Raw genomic sequence first — 25,902 nt, 5'->3', positions numbered from 1 at the left:
AATTTAATTTAGAATTTTAGAATAATCTAAGCCTTTTAAACTTGGGTTTGAATGGCAATGTCAAGATGTCTCCTGTTACAGAAATTTAAGTTCATTTGGAAAAGTGTTGGTTGGATGGATGGTGCAATCAACTGCAAGTTTGTTGACTTTGTGAACTGATGTACATTATGCATATATTTTAAACTGGTTTAATATAGTAATGGAAGCTATTGTTGCTTCACTTCTAAGTAAATATGATTTTAAATTAAGTTGGAAAATTGGCACAAAAAGTTTGACAGTTGTCCATCTAAATGTAAATGAATATTTGCCAAATCTTTGAGTTCTACCCTGAACCAGTGGGGCAAGAACTTGTATCCTTACCTGAGTGCTTTTACTACTAGTCCTGGCCTATATTTCCAACTCTATTTTCTTTGAAGCGAGGTGTGTATCCTTGGCTCAGCAATAACAATTTTGTCTCCTAATTAGAAGGTTGTGAAATCACGATTCACTCCAGAGACTTAGTAATGTTGCTGTGTGGCCCTGAGAAATTGCTACAGTGCGACAGGTACCATCTTTTGAATGAGATTTAAACCAAGATGTCTGTGAACTTAAAAGATACCATGTTACAATTGAATGAAGACCAAGGGAGTTCTCTTGATGTCCTTGCCAGTATTTATCCTTCAATCTACACCAAAAAGATCGCCAGGTGTTCACTTGCTGTTTGTAAGATCTCAAAGTTACCTACAATTACAAGATACACTGCAGAAATTCACCAAAGATCCTTAGACAGCATCTTCCAAACCCATGACCACTTCAATCCAAAAGGACAATGACAGTAGATACATGGGAACATGCAAGTTCTCCAAACTACTCACCATCCTGACTTGGAAATATACCGCCGTTCCTTCACTGTTGCTGGCTCAAAATCTTGGAATTCCCTCCCTAATGGCATTGTGGGTCAACCTACAGTAGGTGGGCTGCATTGGTTCAAAAAGGCAGCTTGAACCTTCTCAAGGGTAACAACGGATAGGAATAAAAAATGAAAACCGAAAGAACTGCAGATGCTGTAAATCAGAAACAAAAAATGAAAATTGCTGGAAAAACTCAGTAGGTCTGGCAGCATCTGCGGAGAGAAATCAGAGTTAATGTTTCAGGTTGAGTAGCCCTTCCTTAGAACTGGTTCTGAGGATGGGAATAAAGATGCTGGCCAGCCAGCAACACCCATCCCATGAGTGAATAAAAAAAGGGGATGAGCAGGAAGTGACCCTGAGTTTGTGTTAATTATGGTGGTGTTAGGCACGTCTAGGCCTTGCCTGCCCCCATGAAATTGATAGATTGGTCTAGAGCGGATCTTTATATTATACCCCTAATGTGCCCGAATTAGAACTGTTGCCTACATTGCAACAGTGACTTCACTTCAAAAGTACATTATTGGCTGTAAAAGTGCTTTGGATATCCTGAAGTTGTGAAAGATGCAACCATTTTCTTCACTCAATTAGTTTATAGTCGGTTCTGCTAGAACGCATATTTCTTCAACACGAATTGGCTTTAACGCAATTGAAGAATTTCGACCGCTATTTGTAGAACACAACTCTCCTTACCTGTATTGGCTATAATGCTATTCCAGTCTCATTAGTTGAAATGACGCAGCTGTTGTGTGATTTTCTTATAATGCAAAATCGCACAAGAATGGAACTATTGTGTTATATCAGAACCGACTATACTTGATTGTAAAACACTGTGGGAAATTGAAGGACTGTACGTTATAATGCGGAGGTTGACCTCCCCTCTGATAACTAAAACTAAAACCAAAACACCCAGAGAGGCTTGCCTCGCCCTATAATCTGTTAAAAGAAGTGTGAATTTATAACCTGCCTCTCACCCCCAATCTGTTATAAAGGAATGGTTAAATGAAATAAACTCCTGACATTCACTCTATAATCAACAATTTATTTATTTAAGTCTAACAGTGAATAAATTAACTGAACTATTAACAAACTGAACAATTCCCCTCTCACTACTAACTATTCCTGAATAAAACAAGATTCTAATGGTATGCTGTTCCAATAAATGCAAGTACCACTTATATCAACCAAAATAAAGAAAAAAGGAACTTAGTCTTTCAAAATTACAACTAGGTAACGTCTTCCTTAATGTTATGTGCTTTCTCCGTTAAATCTTCTGTTAGAAATACCTTCTTTGTCGAATTCTTTTGTCAGGAATATTAACTGAGTGCTGCGGTACATTCATTAAGATGATGCTTTTACTAAGAGCTGAGAGAGCTGCTCTCTTAGCAGATGGCAGTTCATTCTCTGCTGATTTTGCAACTGTCCCTATCTTTTATACCCTTGATGACATATCAATTTCTTACAATCAAATTGGTCCTGTGTTGTCGAAACCATCAGATTTAAATTTACTTGGTTTTTAGTGTCTAAGTACCTGGTTTACATTAATTGCTAAATTCAAACTTGTCTTCATAACAAAACGAAACTGTGGCTTGGATTGCTAACTGTGCAACCTTTGAATAAAATGTTATAATTCAAATGCTCTGTGCACCTGCAACCCCACAGGCTGACCACAGACATTTTTTTTTTCTCCGAGCCTAGAAAAAGCACATCATCTTTTGAAGGGACCACGCACTGCCTTTCCCCTCCTTTATCATTTTACAACATCAGTATTTTACAAACACCAAATTTTGATGTCCTGCCTTCCAAACCACAAGTACTCTACCCAACTTCGAATACTATAAAAGTGCGTGTCTTTTTTTTTTTTCCTTTCTTTGTAAAGTCTTTGTGAGTTGCAATTTGGAGAATAAATTTTCTCCTTTGTGAGCTTTTTATTGAATGTTGAGAGAGCATGTGCACCAGGCTCTCTCTGCTGATAGACTGTCCATATTTTTAGTCATGGAAGGGTGTAAATAATCAGAGTATGTGGGGAGCTCTCCTGGCATTGCATTTAGACCCATAGCTTCATTGTAGACAGTGCTTTGGGAGCTGATCACTCTCCTACAAATATATGCCATGCTGCCGGCACATACAGCATACCATCTTAAGTAGGGCATTGTGGGTCAACCTACAGCAAGTGGATTGCACCAGTTCAAGAAGGCAGCTCACCACAACCTTCTCAAGGGCAACCAGGGACAAGCAATAAGTGCTGGCCCAGCCAGTGATGGCCACCTCGCACAAGTGAATAAAAAATTTAGGACGGGCAGAAAGTGACCCTGAGTTGTGTTAATCATGGAAGTGGTAGGCATTAATCCTTGATCTGCATGTGCGATTAGCTTCTGAACTTGCCCTTTTATCATGTTACACATCCCTACTGTTTGCAGGGTGCCCAAGTGCCAAATTTGAAACTTGCAAGTCCATAGGGGGAGTTTGCTTGCCACCTAATTAAGATTAAGTATTCAGTAGCAAAAGGCTTATTAAAAGGACCAGATGTCCAAATTGCAGGTAAGGAAATTTTGAGTAACTACTATTGCAAAATATCTGGTAGAGATTGTAAAGACAGTTACAGGACTCGTGGGTCTGTAGGATAACAGGATGGAACAGAAACTGCAGAGAGGGCAAGTCCTGCAAAGTGTTCTACCAAATCAAAACCAGACTCTTGCTTGCTCCTTGGCATTGATAGGAGGCTGTCACAGGACAGCCAGGTTCATGTGCATACCGCATATGTGTTCTCCTTTATGCCATTCCCATTGAAGTCCTCATCTAAGAAATGTGTAGTATCCTGTCTCCTACCTCTCCTACTGTGGACTGATCCATCATACATCCTTTACCGCTCGTGTGTCTTCAGATGACTCACCTTATCCTGAACCCAACTCTACACTAACCTTTCAAGTATGTGCTGTGTCAGCATCTACACTGGTGATTGTGATTATAAACTTAAATGATGGGGCCTCTTCATAATGGCTTTACTGTTGCTGTCTGCTCCTCTTGGATTCCCTTGGCTGGACAGGAGCAGGTGTGTCTAGAAGCAGGACATCAGAAAGGGGAAGATTGAGCTGAAGGGAGTGAGGTTGGGTGGGAACAAAGGGAATCATAGTGAAACACCTGAATCTCGCTCTTCATTCCCAATAGCATGATGAAAGGAGCTGCAAATTCGGAAGGATTAAAAGGTAGAAATTTACCTGTTTCCTGAATATTTTGAATAATGCTGGATGCCAAAGACTTTGTTACAGTTGGCCCCAAGACATGGAGAACCATCTCCTCTTTTAGACTTGGGGGCTGCTGATGCCCTTGTTGCTACCTGCTCTGCATTGCTCCCTTTTATTGTATGCTACCTTCTGCAAGAGATGTAAAATATCATTGACTGAGGTTCAGTATGTTGGGATGCAAAGGAGATTCATCAGGATGTTGCCTGGGATGGAGCATTTCAGCTATGAAGAGAGGCTGGATAAGCTCGAATTGTTTTCTTTAGAGTGGAGAAGGTTTGGGTAGACCTGACAGAGGCGTATAAAATTGAGGGGAATGGGACAGGGTGAATAGAAAGCAACTGTTCCCCTCAGTTGAAGGGTCAGTAACTAGGGGGCAAAATTTCAAAGTGAAAATCAGGAGATTTAGGGGTATTTGAGGAAAAAAACCTTTTCACCCAGAGGGTGATGGAAATCTGGATTGCATTGCCTGGGAGGACAAAGTCTTTTAAAAGTACTTGGATGAGCACTTGAAATGTCATAACATTCAAGGCTATAGGCCTAGTTTGGGAAGTTGGGACGAGTGTAGGTAGTAGTAAATTTTTGGCAGTACTAATTTGATGGGTTGAAAGACCTGTTTCTTTACTGTATGATCCTATGAAGCAGGCTTTTGAATGTAAAATGTAAAGTGTTGGGGGCAGAATGCTTCATGAGAGATTATCAGAAGTTGAGGCAGGTGATAGTGAAAAATGAGTCAGATGTCATAGTGGAAAAACTGAAGGGAGTGGAGAAGTTAAAAGATGTAAATTAGCACATGGCAGTAGACGAATTTGAAAATGAATGTTGGGTGATAAGGAAATGGGAAACAGTGTAGCAAAGTATGTAGATGTCAGAGTTTTGGTTGAGTTGAAGTTTATACAGGTTGAGAGACATGAAACTGAGATGAAGTGATTTGGAGGCATTACTAAGTTGTGATTGAAGATTTTTGCAGCGGTGGAATGAAATGAAGGTAGGGCAGAAATGGGCAATAACGTGGAAATGAAATCAAACTATTACAGATTGAGGTAGAGTTGAAGTATAATATTTTAGTAAATCAGGAAGTTATAGCCATCAAACCTACATGAGAGGTTATGCATTGCTTTCTTTATGTCAATAACTGCTGAACATATTCCTTTGTGAATATGTTATGTGGTCAACACCATTGTGCAAGTCGTTTTTGTGCAGCCATGAACAAATATTACTGGTACCAGCGCTGAAGCATAACATGTATAACAGACACAGGGAATGCTGGAGAAGCTTGGCAGGTCTGGCACCATCTGTGAAGAAAGACCTGAGTTAATGTTTTGAGCCCATTATGACTCTCAGAACTAAATGTACCACATTTGATTTTTCCAGCACAGCCCGCATGATTAATCCTTGCATTGTAGTTACTAATCCAGGGAATAATATTTTTACAGTATTTACTGTGTCTATAATACTGGACCTTAAAATTAAACTAGTTCTATAATTTTTAAAGTGTAATCTTGTAAATACTTTTATGATTTGTATGTTTTAGGAACTTTTAGTTCGAGAATTGAAATTTAAAAAAAAATAAAATGAATGAAAATATCTGCTGAGTTTAAAAAAACCTAAAATAATTGAAAATCGAAGAGCAGCCTACTACTGTTTAATGAAGCCAGAGTTGGAAGTGGAAAAACTCTATACAATGGATTATGCCACCATGAGCTCTTGGTGTCTATGGGATGTATGCTGTTGCCTTATTAAAGAGTTAACTTATTCATGTGGCTTCCCAGAATGAAGGGAGTGTTTAGGAATTGGGATAATTAGATTAAATCTAAGTTGGTGGCATCACATGTTGTTTTGATGCCTTTGTGGAATGAGATATGCTATCCTTGCCTGGTCTGCCTCACATATGACTGGACACCTTGCAGCAATGTAGTTGACTCATAGTTGTCCTCTGGGCAGTTAGGGATGGGCAATAAATGCTGGCCCAGTCAGCAATGCCCACGTGCATGAAAGAGTAGAAAAAAAATCCCAGCTATGCCACATTGTCATAAAAATAGATTGCAGGGAAGTTCTTTTCTGGTTTTGAGTCTTGCCTGTGTGATTTCATAGTTAGCCTGGGAGCATGTATCTATTTCGTAGCATACAGTTTTGATAAATTGAAGATAAATACTGTAGTTAATGGAAATTTGAATTAAAGATCTAAAATGCTGGTTTGATGGAGAGAGAAACATGGATGAAGCATCATCGATCTGCAATGTTACTTTTGTTTCCCTCCAGAACCCATAGACTTGCTGAGTATTTCCAATAATTTCTGAAACAGTCCATCCAATCCATTATATCCAAATCAAAATAGATGTTTGATCTGTTTCTCTCTTCACAGATGCTGAGTTTCTCCAGCACTTTTAGCTTTTATTTCGGATTTCCACTATTGCCGTACCTTGCTTTGATTTGTGTATGTCCAGCATTTCTGTTTTTATTGGATATAATTTTGTTTGGTGAAATGTTGACATTTCAGGATCAGCAGCAATGGCTTTCTCCATTCAATAATGTGTATATTGGTTGCTTTTAGGAGAATGAGGTATTGTTAAAGAGACTTGATAAAGAAGTACAAGAAGAATTTGTGGCTCGTGTAGAGATGCAACAAGCTGGTATGGGACCAGCAGAAGAGGAAGAAGTTTGTGTAACTGAAACTGATGAGCAACAGGCCCATGCTTGTGCAGATCTGCGAGCCGAGCATCATTTAGAACTTGTTCACCCTAATGACATCCTCCAAACTTTAAGACTTTTCCTTGAAGACAATCAGCAATCAAGGTGTGTAACTTTTTTCAAGCCTTTATAATCTATAACTCGCTTTATAACACTTTGTTGTCCCTGAAGATATTTTCTCACTTATTTTTTTCTCCTTTGTTTCCTGGCACCAATAATCTATGCCAGGCTTCAGTTTTATGGACCTAGTCCTTTGAAACCATATACAAGTGGCCAATTTTTCTGTACCACCTGATGTGCTAAATTTTGGTGCAGAAAGAAAGCACAAAGACAGCGATGGTCAAGACTGAGACAGCTTTCACATTTTATACGGCTGTGTGGCTCAGTAATCCTATTTCTGAAATAAGTTATTAATGAATGTATTTTTTAAAAATCAATTCTATAGACTGATGACACCAATTTCAGGAGAGAAATAAACGTGGGTTAATTTTACTTGGAATTTTAAAAGCTGGTGGTTAGGAATATTACACATTAAGATCAGTTCACAATCAGTTCTCTGAGATAAACTGAAGACCTTGCAGATTATAAGTGCTACTCACCCAGTCAGCAGCTTCCTCTTGCCCAGCATCACATTCTGAATCCTGACGTCACCTCAGGAGCTGCCTCTGGATTTGGTGAAGGTTTGCTGCTCTGCTGCCCATCAGGTACATGTTCTCTCCAGTCTCTGCTACTGCCAGATAAACAAGTGTCTATGTCAAGTCTTCGTCTGATGTTTGGTATAATCTTCCCGCCTTCAAATCCTCCCTTTCTAATACCAGCCAATGAACTTAGACTTTCTGTGATGTAAGAACATACTACAGGACACAATTCCCAGTCTGCTTCACTGTGACAGTAATGGCAGGACACACTCATAGTCTTCCTCACTGCGACGGGGAGACAGAATTCCCAGTCTGCTTCGCTGTGACACTGACTGAGGACACACTTTCCACTCTGCCTCGCTGTGATGCCGACTGCAGGACACACATTCTCAGTATCCTTGTCAGTGATTTTTGCAACCTTTTTTCTTTATTCTTTCATGGAATGTGGGCACAGCTGACAAAGCCAGCATTTGTTGACTATACCTAACTACCTCGAATTGAATGGCTTGACAGACTATTTCAGAAGGCAGTGAGAAGTTAACCACTTTGCTCATGTTCATGACTAAACTTGATCATGTTCACTTGTGCAAGATGTGAACGCAAGATGATGAATTTGTCACTAAGATGTTATTACTTTTTCAGGGAAAAATCACAGCCCAAAGTGACCACTGTGAAGGAAAGGGATAGCTCTGAGGATAGTGCTTACTGGGATGCCATGGCAAAGATCATACCTGACAATAAACTGAAGATCTGGAATTACCTAAGCGATGCTCTGGAAAAATATTAGTAAGTATGTAACACATCAATCAATTGGGAAATGTCAAATTAACATTGTTTTAGCCTTATTTATTGTACTTGGATATTTAAAACTGAACAGTAGCGTACAATTTTTATTTGATGGCACTGAGTCTCCCATTTTCAAAATATGCTTTTCTTTTCCTCACATTTCTGTAAAACTGATCTTTTTTTAAAAATCTGCATGTTATAAAATAAATATGACTTTTTCCTTATATCTAAATTAATCTTTATTCAATACACAGCTTTCCAACCAAAAGGGGCTGAACAAAAACATTACTGTTAGCCCCTGTACGAGCAAACGGTATGAAGCTTGACTTTGGCTTTGGTGCTTTCCCTTGACAGCACACTTCATATTGGAAACTTTGAGTTATGACTCTATATCTTTGAACCATGTCCCAAACCTTTGCATTAAATTTCAAGAGTTATCTCTTAATCATATTTCATTATAGTGCCAAAATGCAACAACTTTTATAAAAGATTAATTTAGCTCACAAGTTATTTACTGCTCAGATTTACATTAAAGAGCTTCTTGGGCTAATAGTTCTATTTGGAGTTCATATTAGTACAACATATACATTCTTGAGATTAAATTTTTGCTTCTTGAAATAAGAGCATAAGACCGTAAGATATAGGAGCAGAATTGGGCTATTCAGCCCATCAAGTCTGTTCCACCATTCTATCATGGCTGATGTGTTTATGAACTCCATTCTCCTGCCTTCTCCCTGTAACCCTTTATCCCCTTTCAATCAAGAACCTACATATCTCTATTTTAAATGCCCTCAATGACTTGTCCTCCACAGCCTTTTGTGGCATTGAGTTCCACAGATTCACCCACCCTCTGGCTGAAAAAATTCCTCCTCATCTCAGTTTTAGAGAGTCGTCCCTTCACTCTGAGACTGTGCCCTTGGGTCCTAGTTTCTCCTACCAGTAGAAGTATCTTCTCCACATCCACACTCTTCAAGCCTGTCAGTATTCTGTAAGCTTCAATCAGATGCCCCCTCATCCTTCTAAACTGGATTGAGTACGGACCCAGAGTCCTTAATCACTCCTCAAATGGCAAGCCCTTCATCTCCAGGATCATTATTGTAAACATCCTCTGGACTCCTCCACCTTCAGCACATCCTTCCCTAGATATGGAGCCCAAAACTGCTCACAATATTCCAAACGTGGTCTGACCAGAGCCTTATACAACTTTGGCAATACATGCCTGTTGTTTTATTCTAACCATCTTGAAGTGAATGATGATGTTGCATTTGCTTTTCTAACTGCCATCTAAACTGATATGTTGAACTTAACTGTACCCTCACAGGTCCTGTGTCTTCTGACTCTATATCACTTCTCGCTTACGATCTAATTTCATTTCTTACTAATGAGTCCCCTTTCCGATCTGCCTGTCCTTTTGAAAGAACATATATCCTTGGATGTTTAGTTCCAGGCTCTGATCCCTTTGCAACCACACCTCTGTGATAGTCGCAATATCGTACCTGCCAATTTCAGTCTGCACTATAAGCTCATTTACCTTGTTTCGTATACTGCATGCATTTAAGTTCAACACACTCAGTCCTGCATTGACTGCTGGCCTGCTCATATTTGGCCTCTTATTGCATGAAGTTAGATTCCTGAACCCTCCCCTGCTCTCTGTTCTATTACTTGTCTTGGAAATTTTAATAACCTCTGCTGAGTCATCTCCACTCTTGACTTTTTCCATAATTTTAGAAGCAACTGAACTAACCCCTCACCTCGCTATTCAGTTTAAAGCTCGATCCACAGCCCTAGTTATGCGATTCGCCAGGACTGTGGATCCGGCATAATTCAGGAGGAGCTGCACCATTGGAACAACTCCCTCATTCCCCAGTACTGGTGCCAATGTCCCATGAACTTGAACCCATTTCTCCTTTTATCCTTTTATTGTCACGTGTACCCCATTGTAGGAGTACAATGAAAATCTTTTACAATGTCTGCCTTCTTATGGTGACATCTTAGGTACAAGTACCTAGGTACAATTCTTGGATACAGCAGAGGGATAAAAGTAATTGTTTAATTACGTAGTTGAAAATAAGATAAAAATAGGAAAATACTAAGCGGTATGTTAAGGGCTTAACATTACAGTGTTCTAAGGTAAGGATTGTCCCCTCACACCAGTCTCTGTCCAGGATTTGCTGCTATGGGGCTTCTTCTCGGTGCTGCTCCAGGGCTCACTGCTCACGCTGTTCTGGGTCTCACTTGGCATGCCTGCAGGCCCCCGAGTGCAAGGCCACGCTGATCGCTCTTGGTCTTCCGTGAGTCTTGGTCCGCTTGCTCTGGACTGCAGTGAGACTTGGCCCGTTCACTCCGCAACTCCACGCTCCCGGGGGGCATCAGATGAGAAAGGGGAAAAAGAGAGAAAAAAGGGGGAAAAGAGGTATAAGACCTGATGAGCAGAGGAGCTCCAATCGGAGCGTCCAATATTTGAGACACGCATTTACCTGTTTAATCTTGTTGACCCTGTTGCTTGTGGTCCAGGTAGTAATCTAGAGATTATTACCTTGCATATTATCCAATCCATCTACTTTGATATATGTTCCATACTTATCAAATCCCATTTTGATATAATTTAATAGTGAAACTTCACCACTTTGCATATTTACATATTTTTACATCTACAGTTTCTTTCCCCAGTTCCAATTATGCAGTTTCATCCTGTGTAGATCTTGAGTACGTAGTACATTGGGAAAAGAGAGAAAACCATCTTGGGAGTTTGAAGAATTAATTTTGCTCTGTGCCCATGTTGCTGCTTATCTAAGTGTTCTGATGGGCTTTGAACAGTTAGCAAAGCTTGACAATTGTGTCAGAACAATGTATCGAATTCTGGGCACTTTTTCTCTGGTTTGGTTTATTGGTTGTTTCTTTAATGCCAGTCACAATACATGAATAGTTCAAATCCATATGCAGTTCATGTTCCTATGCCAACCTTGTTTTATCAAAATTTTTTTAGTAACAGGCTTGAAAGAAAAATAGCTCCAATACTGTGGGTGGAATTTCTCAGCATCTGAATGTTGTGGATAGTTGAAGAAAGTGGGGAAAATACAACAAGAATGAAAATAATGAAATTCTCAATGTTAAAAAAAAGGTCCAATTTTCCCCTCAAGGTTTTAATGGCTAGATGAGAGCCTTATTTGCCTGCAGTAACATTATTAGGCATTAGTTGCTATTTTCCCAGCTATCAGTGAAAATTAGATGGCGCCAGATCTCAGCTTACAAGCTGGAGCTAACTACCTAGTAGCTGCATCTCTCTGGACTTTTCTCCAGGCCTCCATGTTGGCCAGCATTGTCCAACAACTCAGGGTATGCTGCATAGGCAGTGACCATCTGTACCCTCCTTCAATGGAAGTTGACATTGGCTAAATACCAGCTTTACCACATTGTTATGGCACATCTCGTACTAACTTACAATCCAATTCAGCACTTTAGTACATTGGAGCACATTGCAGTTTGGAGCTCACTGAGGCCTTACATTGCAATGTTATTGCCAGGCTGCTTTCCATGCAGATACACATGCCCATGTTATATATTGGAATGGGATGCTCCTCAGGGCTCTTGGCTTGCATTCTTAGTACTCATTTACATTGCACTTACTTGGACACTGACAGCTTCTCTGCCTTGCCTTGTTTTTTTGTGCATTTGCTCTTTATTCAGAATTCATAGTCTGACAGTATTTCTGTGTTCCCTGTTCTGTACAGATGTAAAGCTTGTCATGTTTGCTAGCACTGAATGGTCAGGGGACGGATAATTTGTTGCATAACACTGCACTACGCCATTGTGACACCTCCTGCATATGCTAGCAACTTGCTTGGTAAAAACGCTGTAGGTGCTTCAAGGATTTGGCCATGTCTGAAAGATTATGGGCAGAACTTCTTAGTCCAGTCAAGCTGAATTACAGTCAGTCAAGGACATCGTCTGATCTCAACCCACCACGTTGGCCACAGTCAGTCGTGAACTTGGTGGGATCAGGGTCCAAGGAACTGTATCCTTAAATTCTGGGAATTGGGCCACAGTCACTCCTGCATATGAAATCCAAGCAGTCTGTGGATTACCATTAGGGGTTAGCGAGCTGTGCAGAAATCAGTCAGGCCTGTCTCACTCGGAGCTGCCTTCCCAAGTCAATCCGTGGAGTGGGCCACATTCAGTCTTAGGGGCTTGGACAGGTTATCAGCAAACAGTGATGTGTTGGCATAAATAGGATCTCCAAGTGTGAGGATTGGAGCCACTGGAGCCGCTTTGTTGCAAAGGGGACACTGAAGGTTGTCAACTCTAGATGTAAAGGTTGGAGCTGATATGGCAAGGGTACTGTGGGAGGTTGCTCTTTGGATGAAATTTCCAGCCTGGCTTCAATGGGGATTGGGGTGGAGAAAGCATTAAATAATTATATTGGGAATACCTATGCAGTAGGCTTGGGGCCTGGGGATAATTGAGGAAGCTATTGGGTAAATACAAGAGTTGGTGGATATGTGGAGAGCCTCAAAGCAGAAGGAGGTTGACAGTGACTGAAATGAAGAATTTAATATGAATGTTGGGTGTTGAACCTAGAATAACAGGCAGTGCTCACTTTCTTGAATGCTGGGTTAACATCCTGGAATTCCTTACTAAATGTCTTAGCGGGTCAACCTACAGCATGTGGACTGTTGCGGTTCAAGAAGATAGCTCACTACCACTTTCTCAACATGATAATAGGACAGAATGCAGAGTTATGGTGAGCTGTGATTCTCTTGAAAATGACCTAAGAGACAAGAACTAAAACAATTAAGTATGCAAGTAAACAAAAGTCCAAAAATGTAATCAGCAGTATCGACACTTCATGAGAGTTCACAAATGGTGTGGTATTATTATAGTTTCTTACTGAGTTTGCAAGTGTGGACAAACTATATCAATGTTCCTCAACATAAACATTTTCTTTCCTTACATTAAGAAGTAACTTGTTGAATATGCCATCTTAATGACTTCCAAACCCTTTAATATTTATTGAAATACTTCTGAAGGGTAGTTACTGCTGTGTAGATAAATGCAGCAGTTGGTTTATGCACAGCAGTTTTTTTTAAAAATAAATGAATAATGAAAGAAATGGCCACAACTTTTATTGGTGGCATTGGGTGAGTTAGGAAGGTTGTCTCGATAGAATCTTTTAAATCTACTTAATATGCAGAAAGGATCTTTGTTTACTGTATAATCTAAAAGATGTGGCCTATGATAAGGTAACACTCACAAAAATATCAGCATGAGTCAATACTGAAGCCCTATGCTTATGGAATATTGGAATAGTATTTGTATAAACAGTTCCAGTTCTTATTACCATTTGGGCATAGCAGCAACTTGCTGATATGTTGATTGATCTGTTTTGGGTTTAAGCAGTGCCTTGGTTTTAAAATTCTCACCCTTGTTTTCAACTCCCACCATTCCCGTGCCACTCTCAATGTATAATCTCCCCCAACCCTTGAAGATATCCATGCCTCTGCAGTTCAGGCCTCTTGAGCATTCCAGGTTTAATTGATCCACAATTAGTAGCCATATGTTCAGCTGTTGAGGCTGTAAACTCTCTATCCTCTTTAAAGGCATTCCTGTATCTTTGACCAAATTTTTGGCCATCTCTCTCCCAGTTTTGCATTGTGTCAAGTTTTGTTTGATGATAAATCTTCACTGATATTAGTTTAATATTGCTTTGAAGCATTTATTTAAAAGTACACTTATTATTATTTAATTAATAGAATTCAACATCTCTTTTGCAGCAATGTCTTGGTCAAAAGAGCAAACCTACATGCTGAAAGATATGGCCTTGCTCAACAGAATTCAGAGTTCAGGTTGTTACTTCAGCAGTACATGCATTCTAGGGTAAGTGATACACACTTCTTTCTGTTCTTCTCTTCCAACCTTGCTGAAAGTAGTGAAATGAATCTCTTATTTAAGTTACAGTTCCAGGGATAACACATGCCCCTCAGTGTTTCCGCAAAGCTGCAATTATTTATGTAAAGCCCTTCAGCAGGCTACCTGACTCTGGTGGCACAAAACCTGAGATCAATGACCACAAAGGACATATCCAACATTGTTACTTGTGAAAGAATCATAAACTTTGCTCTATTTTCTTCCAGTTTGAAGCATAACTTTTTTGTAAGTTGAGACCATCCTCATGTTAATGTAATTGGTAACAGGTTATAGTTAGAGAGGTACTGTATTCATTTTTAGGGCGATAAAATGTATGAAATGGCAGGTAGATGTTTATTGCTCTACTGGCACCTCTCACTTCTGTTTCATTTAGTTTTCTCCGCCATTCTGGTTCCAAACTCTTGATGTCTGTAAAGTAGCTAAGAATATTTTTCTGTGCTTTTACATTTTCAAATTCTTTCTTAAAACCATAAAAAAAATTATAAAAGGCAAAACCTCTTGATGTATTCCAAGATACTGAAAGGTAAAAAATTGTTTTTATCCTAAACAGCAAAATTCTGGAACAGCATGAACTGTTTGCATTTTGGAATTACCATGAATGATAATATTGCAGAGACCGTATTCATTTTGAGAATTCAACAACAGGGAATAACAACCATCAACCACATCCACCTGTAAACTCCCTGCTACAAGCTCATGACTTTGGTCTTTTTGTGAATAGTTAGGCATTATCTTAAAGCCCTAATACAGATTCTGATCAAAAATAATGTGTTCTAGTCATTGAGAAGAATGGAAGTCTTAGCAAAATTGTGCTTTTATTATCATTAACATTGGAAAATTAGTAGGCCAGTCAGTCCTTGTAGCCTGCTGTGCCGTTCAGTTAGATCATTGTCAATCTGTACCTCAACTCCATTCACTTTTAATCCATTTCCCTTGATACCTAAATAACCATGTTTGGTTAAAAAAAAGACACAGAATATGCAGCTCAGAAATAGGCCACTTAGCCAAACTAGCCCATGGATGAATGTAATGATGGTAAGTTATGTCCGAAAACAACATTGTCAGTTGGGGAAGCACAGCTTTCATTTTAAATTGTATTCATCTGCATTAATTGTGACTGGCTTAATTTACTCCAACCCCCTTTCCCCTTTGGGAAAATGACACCTCGTATTTTGTTTTACGTAACACATGTTTATGCTTATTATGTGACTAACTCATTAACTTTAGTGTGTTTAAAGTGATGAATGAGAAAAGGGCTGGACTTGCTTATTTAGTCACTTAATAGTGAGCTCTATTAATGATCAATTAAAACTTTTAGACTCTCCATTTCCTATATGCACTGTTAATTGCTAGATAGTTATTTCCTGCAGTTGAAATTTCCTTGGTTAAAGCAATGACTTATTCATTTTCAAGAGACAGTAAGATCCAGAGAATTGGTTTTGCTTCCTTTACACCTTTGTCGTAGATTTGACTGACAAGACTGACTGCCCTGGGAAAGACACAAGGAAACTGGACACCAACTCAAAGACTTATTAAATTTTTTACTTCCACATCCTTACCACCACAAATGGCCTGGGATTTCTCGCTGCATTGTGGGCTAGGTGGGCTATGACAGGAGACTAGGATATAGAGTCTGAGGGTTCTTCCAACATCTAGTGAACCATGCACTTCTTAAAGGGAGGAGTGAGATGCAAGATGGGCAAGTACAATCCTGCAATGACCATAAATCTCCAAGATAATCCACATGCCCTGGTCTACAATGACAAGTGCTGATGTGTGACTGGGAATGGTACAATTTGGGAACAAAGTCTACTTCAAGCAGATTTCCAACACTGGAGTTTGGCTGACCACACTATGTATACAGTACATCCCACGAAAGACTTCCTTAGCCAACAGCAGCCAAACAAGCACTCTGTAAGGATTGCTGGAGGCTGCCACAAAGGAGAAGAGTAAAATTTCAAATCAAATTTCGAATGCAGCTCCTGACTGCTCATTAAAGCTGAAGGTTGCTGCTGGACACCATTAAAACTCACACGTACAAGATCTCTTTGTTTTCAGATTTATGATTTATGTTGCTGTCCGGTTGTTCCATATTTGTGCTGTTTGTGTGCTGTGCCTACAAGCCAGCTGCATCTTAATAATGGAGGGAACTAACTTTCCAGATCTTCTGCTCCTCAGTTTTTGTGTTGGTGGTTTATATTTATGTCATTGGATTCAAAGTTGAATTTGAGCACAAAGAAATTTCTAATACCCTATGTGTACAGCTTTATCTATCAAAGACCACTTGAAATGCAAAGGAAATATATCTCCAAGATAATCCACATGCCCTGGTTTAGTTATTTACCAGAACAATTTCAAGCCTGATGCAGTAGGGCCACCGTTTGTCCTTGAGAATGTCAATTTTCAGTTGCTTTTGCTACATTGTAGTTTTTGGGACGAATTCCTCTGTCACATTTATGTTGTTTCCTAAAAATATTAGGCAATAGTTTTCTCCTCTGCTCAGTAATGCTAAGGTCAAAATCACACGACACCAGGTTATAGTCCAACAGATTTATTTGAAAACGCAAGCTTTTGGAGCTCAGCTCCTTCACTACGCCTGAAGAAGGAGCTGAGCTCCAAAATCTTATGTGATTTCAAATAAACCTGTTGGACGATAACCTGGTATCATGTGATTTTTGACCTTGTCCACCCCAGTCCAACACTGGCATCTCCACAGTAATGTTGAGCAGGAATCAATACAGTGTGGAGCTGGAGGAACACAGCAGGTCGTGCAGCATCAGAGGAGCAGGAGAGTCGATGTTTTGGGCCTGGACCCTTCATCAGGACTTGCTGACTCTAAGCAGGAATAGATGTTTTGATTTGATTTCTGTTAATGTTCTGAGGAATACGGTATTTGCTTGAATTGTTGCCTCTAATTGTTGATAGCGGGTATTTAAATAATAATCTAATTGCAATCATTAGCTTATTATGAAAATTTGCTAATTTATTCTTAACAGACTGTAGTGGGGATTTAACTTCATCTGAAAATTTTGTCCTATCTCTCTCAGGTAAACAATGAACTTGAAATTCCACCAACACAACTGATGCAGTTTAACATTGAACAAAAATAAGACACCAATTTCGAAGAACTTTCAGTTATATGTGATTAAAACTTCTGAAGGAATTGTTGATATTAAATTTGTAGTGGACTTTGAGAGCTTTTTGTGGAATGCTTTTGATTATACTCCAAATTAGACAGTATTTCCCAGGGCAACATGAGTTGTACCTCATTTGTGTATTCTAATACTTCATATTTAATGATTAATTGCATAGATAACACAAAATAAATATTGGTTTATAAAACATTACACTGCACAGGTATGATTTCCCCATATTATTGAAGTTATTTTCTTTTATATTGTTGCCAGTTCATTTCTCTGTAACAGTTTTTTTTTGTCTAGATTTATGTCAGATGATTAGAGAAGCCAGGGCTTCTGTCAGATTGTGATGGAATTAGTAGAAGAAAGTGCATTTAATTTGGATTTTTTTATTACTGGGTAGTGATTTGTGGATGGTGATTACAAGACAGCAAGCTAATAGTGGACCAAGAACTTAAAACATGAGGATATCCCATTTACCTGTGCCCTGGAAATCAAGTCTGCATTGCCAGATACCTTCATCTTATTACTTTGTGATTCTAGACATTTGCAAAGAACTGTATCTTTCAGGCTTTACTTTCATTTGTGTTAAGTTCAAAACTAAAATTAGCTGCCGCCAGCGTTTGTACAAATGGAGTTAAATTTCATAGATGGCTGTCAACACTTCCCAGGAAACTTTTTGCAACCCACCAGTGACAATAGGTTGGATTCTTCTACCATTAACCAACTTGACACACCTGGTCAAGGGGCCCACTGCCTTCGAATTGTAGCCTCTGGTTACCCACAAAATAATATTCTTCTGGATGATGTAACAGAAACTGTTTAGATGAAGTGTTATATAATTAGTTATTTAAATGAACCAGCACACAAGAAACCTGTCATTGTTTTGCATTTCTGAACTACATGAATCATGGGTGAGGCAGCATCTATGAAGAGGGGGAAAAGGGAAAACCTCACTGATTAAAATTCATTGAACTTCTATTAACAAGGCGTTTCTAGTGAAAACAGTGTCCACATTCGATGTAGGCTTTTTTTAGTACTTTATTTCAAATTTTAATAGTTCATTTCTTTGGATTGTTTTCACATCAGGAACCAGAAGTTAGTTACACAAAAACAAAATAGAACATGACAGGCTTCTGTGAACAAACAATCGTATTTTCATATTTTCATGGATGTACACAATGAGAAATGTGTTATAAAGCGAGACAATCACCAATTACAAAGCAGATACATAGAACATTGTTCTGTAGGCATACTGTGTGCTATTCTCCACAGTGCAATCATGCCTTATAAAGTGCTACTTCACTTTATCTATTAGTTTTAAAAGTTATATTAATACTCCATGGTCTGATAGAAAGATAAAAGATTTTTCTATATGTGACCTTGGACATATACGCTCACAGCTATTCAAAAATGCTACAACAAATCTCTCCATTTGCACCGTATAATGGAATTTGTTGTTAAAATAAAATTTTACATGAAAGCCATGGAATTTCCAAGCAAATTACTTTGCCTACTGACAATGGGCTGTTCTTGAAACTTGTTCTCAACAGGTCACCCTGTATGTTGCCATAAAGGCACAAGCAAGCAAGTTGGCTGTTAAATACCATTCTTTTAGACCTTCTGGGTTATGGAAATTAAAAGAATGTATTGAGTCATATTGTTCTTAAAATTTTATGCACCCAATACCTAGAGAAGGGCAGTACGGTGGCTCATTGGTTAGCACTGCTGCCTCACAGCACCGGGGACCCAGGTCAGTTCCACCCTCGGGTGACTGTGTTGAGGTAGCACATTCTCCCCATGTCTGCGTGGGTTTTCTCCAGGTGCTCCAGTTTCCTCCCACAGTCCAAAGATGTGCAGGCTAGGTGGATTGGCCATGCTAAATTGCCCCTAGTGTTCAGGGATATGTAGATTATGTGTGTTATAGGGGGATGGGTGTGGGTGGGATGCTCCATGGGTCAGTGTGGACTTGTTGGTTCGAATGGCCTGTTTCCACACTGTTGGGATTCTAGGATGAATCCAGTATCTATGTGATAGTTATAATCACGACATTGATTAAGTTAGTTAGTCCCTTGTTGACACCAGTTGTTTTCCCTCCCCAAGAAAGGTATTCTAAAACAAGATTAATTTTTGACAAGCTTAATTCATAAAATCACATTGCAGTATTGAACATTTTTTCATGTGTTTGATGGGGTATGCTGAAGATTATCAAGGCCACTGTGAGTAAAAGAAGTAGTCAAGCCAGGAATCCAGTGATGTAATGTTCTTAGTTTCTCCAAAGCAGAAGCTAGGCAACATGCATTGGGTCAGACACCAGGATAAACTGGTATTTGGACAACTGGTCAAACAAGTTACTTTTTAATATGAATGAAAAAAAAGGTAGGAAAATTACACAACACAAATGATAAGAGTTACAAATTCTCATGTTATAAGTTCCAAACCTTAAAACTGTTCAAACAAGGTTTCTGTGATAATGACAGCAAAAAAAAAGAGACAACGACAGTTCAAACAGTAATTCTGGAGAACTGCACACACACACCAAAATAATGATGCAAAATAATGCATTGTTAAAATGTAACACAGAAGTTTTCAATGTGATCCCCCAGCCACTGTCATGTTCCCACCTCCTTTCTCCTATATTAATTCAGACACGCAAAACAATGTTTTACTAAAAACATTAGCTGTTCGTTGCATTGAATAGGTGATGATGATGATGGTTCATGCACCAAGTAATTTCTTTACCGTATAACCGGGCATGCTGTAAAGGAAAAGGCCTATCATAATCAACAGTAACAAAGCCAGCACAATCTTCACAATGAGCCACTTATATCTGTTGCAGACGAGGTACTTGATGGATTTGAGTGGATTGAGGAACCAGATAAAAGAGGTGTCTGGCCGACTGTCCAAGGCAGCAATAGAGAGAGTGGGAGGGAAAAAAAACAAATGGTTAGCGATGAATGATTTTTTCAAAAATATTTGTGGGTAGGTACTTTGTGAATGGTACTGTCTCCAGAAGGAGCAAAATTAGTTTTCTGTCATCTCCATAAGTTGTTCGTAAATGCAAAAAATATCATTATTTTAGAAAACAACAAGTAAAACATATAAATTATTCATAAAATTTCAATCAAAAGAATAGGCCATACGTTTCATTTTGAAGTCAGCGCTCTAAATTGGGAAGATGTGCAATAACGGAATTAAAATGGAGAATCTTTACATCAGGTTTGTGATTCTTTGTGTCTTAGTATTTTCATTAGCATCACAATTTTGATTTGATCATAATTTAGTGCCTTTACTACACTTTTTACTCACTTAACAAAGCTCCCTAATCCCAGCCTCCGATGAACACGCTCCACTGCACCAGTATGACGGTTTTTTTCAGCACCCATGACAGAATACATACAAAATAAAGCTGTAAAGTTGGTACCGATTCTCTGCTGAATCAAGACAGTTTCAATTTATGGATTCTGATTTACTAGGAACATAGCTGAAATAGCACCCAACAAGAAGTAAAGACTTTCATCCCATGGATCTGGACTGGATTCAAACCCAAACGATAAAGTTAAAAGTGACTGTCCCACAACACCAGTTGCTCCTGGAACACGTTAGATTGCACTTGCTCGGGTGGGGATCAGGGAAGAAAGTCAGGTGTTGTGGGAGAATTAAATTCTCCCTAGGGTGGGGAGTTTGTTTTGTAGTTAACCGTGAGTTACAATAGGTTGTAATTCCTTTAGCATTTCCTGGCCAACTATTAGTTAGGTCCCGGAGGACTGGAGAATTGCTAATGTTGTCCTCTTGTTTACGGAGGGTAGTAGGGATAATCCAGGTAATTATAGACTGGTGAGCCTGACGTCAGTGGTGGGGAAGATACTGAGGGATAGGATCTATTTACACTTGGAAGAAAATGGGCTTATTCGTGCTAGGCAGCATGGTTTTGTGCAGGGAAACTGATACCAACTTGATAGAATTCTTTGAGGAAGTGACAAAGTTGATAGATGAGGGATGGGCTGTAGATGTCATATACATGGACTTCAGTAAGGCATTTGATAAGGTTCCCCATGGTAGGCTGATGGAGAAAGTGAAATCGCATGGGGTCCAGGGTGTACTAGCTAGATGGATAGAGAACTGGCTGGGCAACAGGAGACAGAGGGTTGTAGTGGAAGGGAGTTTCTCAAAATGGAGAACTGTGACCAGTGGTGTTCCACAGGGATCCGTGTTGGGACCACTGTTGTTTGTGATATACATAGATGATCTGGAGGAAGGTATAGATGGTCTGATTAGCAATTTTCCCCAGGGCTTTTCCAGGGATTTTCCATCTGCAGATGACATTAAGATTGGTGGAGTAGCAGATAGTGAACGGGACTGTCGGAGAATGCAGCAGAATATAGATAGATTGGAGAGTTGGGCGGAGAAATGGCAGATGGAGTTCAATCCAGGCAAATGCGAGGTGATGCATTTTGGAAGATCCAATTCAAGAGCGAACTGTACGGTAAATGGAAAAGCCCTGGGGAAAATTGATGCACAGAGAGATCTGGGTGTTCAGGTCCATTGTACCCTGAAGGTGGCAATGCAGGTGGATAGAGTGGTCAAGAAGGCATACAGCATGCTTTCGTTCATCGGAGGGGGTATTGAGTACAAGAATTGGCAGGTCATGTTGCAGTTATATAGGACTTTGGTTCAACCACATTTGGAATACTGCGTACAGTTCTGGTCGCCACATTACCAAAAGGATGTGGATGCTTTGGAGAGGGTGCAGAGAAGGTTCACCAGGATGTTGCCTGGTATGGAGGGCGCTAGCTATGAAGAGAGGTTGAGTAGATTAGGATTATTTACATTAGAAAGACAGAGGTTGAGGGGGGACCTGATTGAGGTCTACAAAATCATGAGCGGTGTAGACAGGGTGGATAGCAAGAAGCTTTTTCCCTAGAGTGGGGGACTCAATTACTAGGGGTCATGATTTCAAGGTGAGAGGGGAAAAGTCTAAGGGAGATATGCGTGGAAAGTTCTTTATGCAGAGGGTGGTGGGTGCCTGGAACGCGTTGCCAGCAGAGGTGGTAGAGGCGGGCACAATAGCGTCATTTAAGATGTATCTAGACAGATACATGAATGGGCAGGGAACAGAGGGATACAGATCCTTGGAAAATAGGCGACAGGTTTAGATAGAGGATCTGGATTGGCGCAGGCTTGGAGGGCCGAAGGGCCTGTTCCTGTGCTGTAATTTTCTTTGTTCTTTGTTCTATTAAGGTAAGTAAATTGCAAGATTCCAAAGGGTACTGGCTGCCATGAGATTCTCATGCCTTACTGACTTTATCTTAAATGTAGGACACAGTTTAAAAACTTTTCACATTACTGAGTATTCATGGTACACAAAGGTATTACAATTATGAACCTCCCAGAGGATGATGTAAACTTCAACATGCTGCAAACACACTATCAATAAACATGGAGCTGGGCAAACACAGCAGGTCAGACAGCATCAGAACAGCAGGAGAGTTTCCATTTCGGGCGAAATCAAAATTTCACATCTCATTTACCCAAGTGATCCTGCTTGCAATGTTTCCTTCTCATATGGACCTCATACAATACCCCAAAAACTATTGTACTTCTATTGCTGGAGTTGGTGTTCAGCCAGAGCAGTAGATAGTCCCAAATCATAAAGACCACTTCATTAGCAATCTAAATATTACACCAGGGATTGAAACTGTTGTCACAATCAAAAATGCTGTTTTTTTTCAGTTGGCTACTGGTGTGAACCAAAGTATCTGAAAAAGGTGAAAATAAATCAAGCACTAATTTAAGGTTATAAATGGGAACCATGCTACTTAAGGACACAGCCTGCACCTGTAATTTATAGCACAAGATTTAATATATTTAGAAATGTTGCTGCCATTTATATATGGGGTATATATGGGGATCTTTTGGTTCCTATACACAAGATAAAAGTACTGAAATAATATAAAAACTTATATCTTATATGTTAATGTTTCCAATTAAATTTAACTGCGTTGACGTGGAAGATCATAGCCAGGATTTTATGATCAATAGAAAGATTAATCTAATAGCATTCACAATTATTACAGACTAAATTGGAGCATGACTCCCAGTAAAATGTCAGCAGCTAAATCAGAAAGTTGTTGGCTAAGTTATTTCACTTCTCCAGAAGCTGTGCTACATTTTTATTCCAGCAAGATGCTGGCATTGAAATAGACGGAAGGGTGAAAAGTTGCTGTACAGTACTTATGTGATAGAAACCAACTAAATGCACCAGAAAATACCAGGAGATAGTGGGAACTGCCGATGCTGGAGAATCTGAGATAACAAGGTGTAGAGATGGATGAACACAACAGGCCAAGCAGCATCAGAGGAGCAGGAAGGCTGATGTTTCGGGCCTAGACCCTTCTTCAGAAATGGGGGTTGGGGGGTGGTGGGGGAAGGGGATTCTGAAATAAATAGAGAGAGAGGGGGAGGCGGATGGAAAATGGATAAAGGAGCAGATAGGTGGAGACGAGACAGACAGGTCAAAGAGGTGGGGATGGAGTCAGTAAAGGTGAGTGCAGGTGGGGAGGTAGGGAGGAGATTGGTCAGTCAAGGGAGGACGGACAGGTCAAGGGGGCAGGATGAGGCTAGTAGGTAGGAGGTGGGGGTGAGGCTTGAGGTGGAAGGAGTGGATGGACAGGTTAGGGAGGCAGGGACGAGCTGGGCTGGTTTTGGGATGCGGTAGGGGGAGGGGAGATTTTGAAGCTTGAGAAGTCCACATTTATTCCATTGGGCTGCAGGGTTCCCAAGCGAAATATGAGGTGCTGTTCCTGCAACCTTCGGGTGGCATTGTTGTGGCACTGCAGGAGGCCCAGGATGGACACGTCGTCTGAGGAATGGGAGGGGGAGTTGAAATGGTTCGCGACTGGGAGGTGCAGTTGTTTAGTGCAAACCGAGCGTAGGTGTTCCACAAAGCGGTCTCCAAGCCTCCGCTTGGTTTCCCCGATGTAGAGGAGGCCACAACAGGAACAGCGGATGCAGTATACCACATTAGCAGATGTGCAGGTGAACATCTGCTTGATGTGGAAAGTCCTCTTGGTGGCTGGGATGGGGGTGAGGGGGGAGGTGTAGTACTTTCTGCGGTTGCAGGGAAAAGTGCCGGGTGTGGTGGAGCTGGAGGGGAGTGTGGAGCGGACAAGGGAGTCACGGAGAGAGCGGTCCCTCCGGAAAGCAGATAAGGGTGGGGAGGGAAAAATGTCTTTGGTGGTGGTGTCAGATTGCAGTTGGCGGAAGTGTCGGAGAATGATGCATTGGATCCGGAGGTTGGTGGGGTGGTATGTGAGGACGATGGGGATTCTGTTTTGGTTGTTATTGCGGGGAAGGGGTGTGAAGGATGAATTGCGGGAAATGCGAGAGACACGGTCGAGGGCGTTTTCAACCACTGTGGAGGGGAAGATGTGGTCTTTGAAAAACGAGGACATCTGGGATGTCTGGGAGTTGAATGCCTCATCTCGGGAGCAGATGCGGTGGAAGCGAAGGAATTGAGAACAAGGGATGGCCTTTTTGCAGCAAGGTGGGTGGGAGGAGGTGTATTCTATGTAGCTGTGGGAGTCGGTAGGCTTGAAATGGATATCGGTTTCCAGGTGAATGCCAGAGATGGAAACAGAGAGGTCCCGGAAGGGGAGAGAGGTATTAGAGATGGTCCAGGTGAACTTAAGGTTGGGTTGGAAGGTGTTAGTGAAGTGGATGAACTGTTCGAGCTCCTCGTGGGAGCACGAGGCGGTGCCGATACAGTCATCGATGTAACGGAGGAAAAGGTGGGGTTTAGGGCCAGTGTAGGTACGGAAGAGGGATTGTTCCACGTAACCTACAAAGAGGCAGGCATAGCTTGGGCCCATGCGGGTACCCATGGCCACCCCCTTTGTCTGTAGGAAGTGGGAGGAATTGAAGGAGAAGTTGTTAAGAGAAGTTGTCCAGTCCCTGTACACTTGCATTCCCCATGCAGATGGCCTAAAGAAGCCTTCACTTCTTCCTGTCCCGCAGGCCCGACCAGTCCCCCTCCACTGACACCCTCATCCGCTTAGCTGAACTCGCCCTCCCCCTTAACAACTTCTCCTTCAATTCCTCCCACTTCCTACAGACAAAGGGGGTGGCCATGGGTACCCACATGGGCCCAAGCTATGCCTACATCTTTTGTAGGATACGTGGAACAATTCCTCTTCCATAGCTACACTGGCCCTAAACCCCACCTCTTCCTCCGTTACATTGATGACTGTATCAGTGCCGCCTCGTGCTCCCACGAGGAGCTCGAACAGTTGATCGACTTCATGAACACCTTCCACCCCAGCCTTAAGTTCACCTGGACCATCTCTGATACCTCTCTCTCCTTCCTGGACCTCTCTGTTTCTATCTCTGGCAACCACCTGGAAACCGATATCCATTTCAAGCCCACCAACTCCAACAGCTACCTAGAATACACCTCCTCTCACCCACCTTCCTGCAAAAATGCCATCCCCTATTCCCAATTCCTTCGTCTCCGCCGCATCTGCTCCCAAGATGAGGCATTCCACTCCCGAACATCCCAGATGTCCTCGTTTTTCAAGGACCGCAACTTCCCCTCCAC

At 40.7% G+C, this 25,902-nt stretch overlaps 1 protein-coding gene across 1 annotated transcript in view; it reads left to right on the top strand.

The window, feature by feature from the left end:
- Window positions 1-8,245, top strand: part of drc1 (dynein regulatory complex subunit 1 homolog (Chlamydomonas)) — an 85,024-nt gene extending 76,779 nt beyond the window's left edge. Inside the window, 2 exon segments of the mRNA XM_048597157.1 lie at window positions 6,684-6,925; window positions 8,101-8,245. Coding sequence (XP_048453114.1) covers window positions 6,684-6,925; window positions 8,101-8,245 — 387 coding nt within the window.
- Window positions 8,246-25,902: the final 17,657 nt, after the last annotated feature.

This window comes from Rhincodon typus, chromosome 5, assembly GCF_021869965.1.
Source record: "Rhincodon typus isolate 14 chromosome 5, sRhiTyp1.1, whole genome shotgun sequence".
Lineage (NCBI taxonomy): Eukaryota > Metazoa > Chordata > Chondrichthyes > Orectolobiformes > Rhincodontidae > Rhincodon > Rhincodon typus.
Note: the sequence above shows the minus strand (reverse complement) of the source record. Positions and strands in the feature narration are given on the sequence as shown.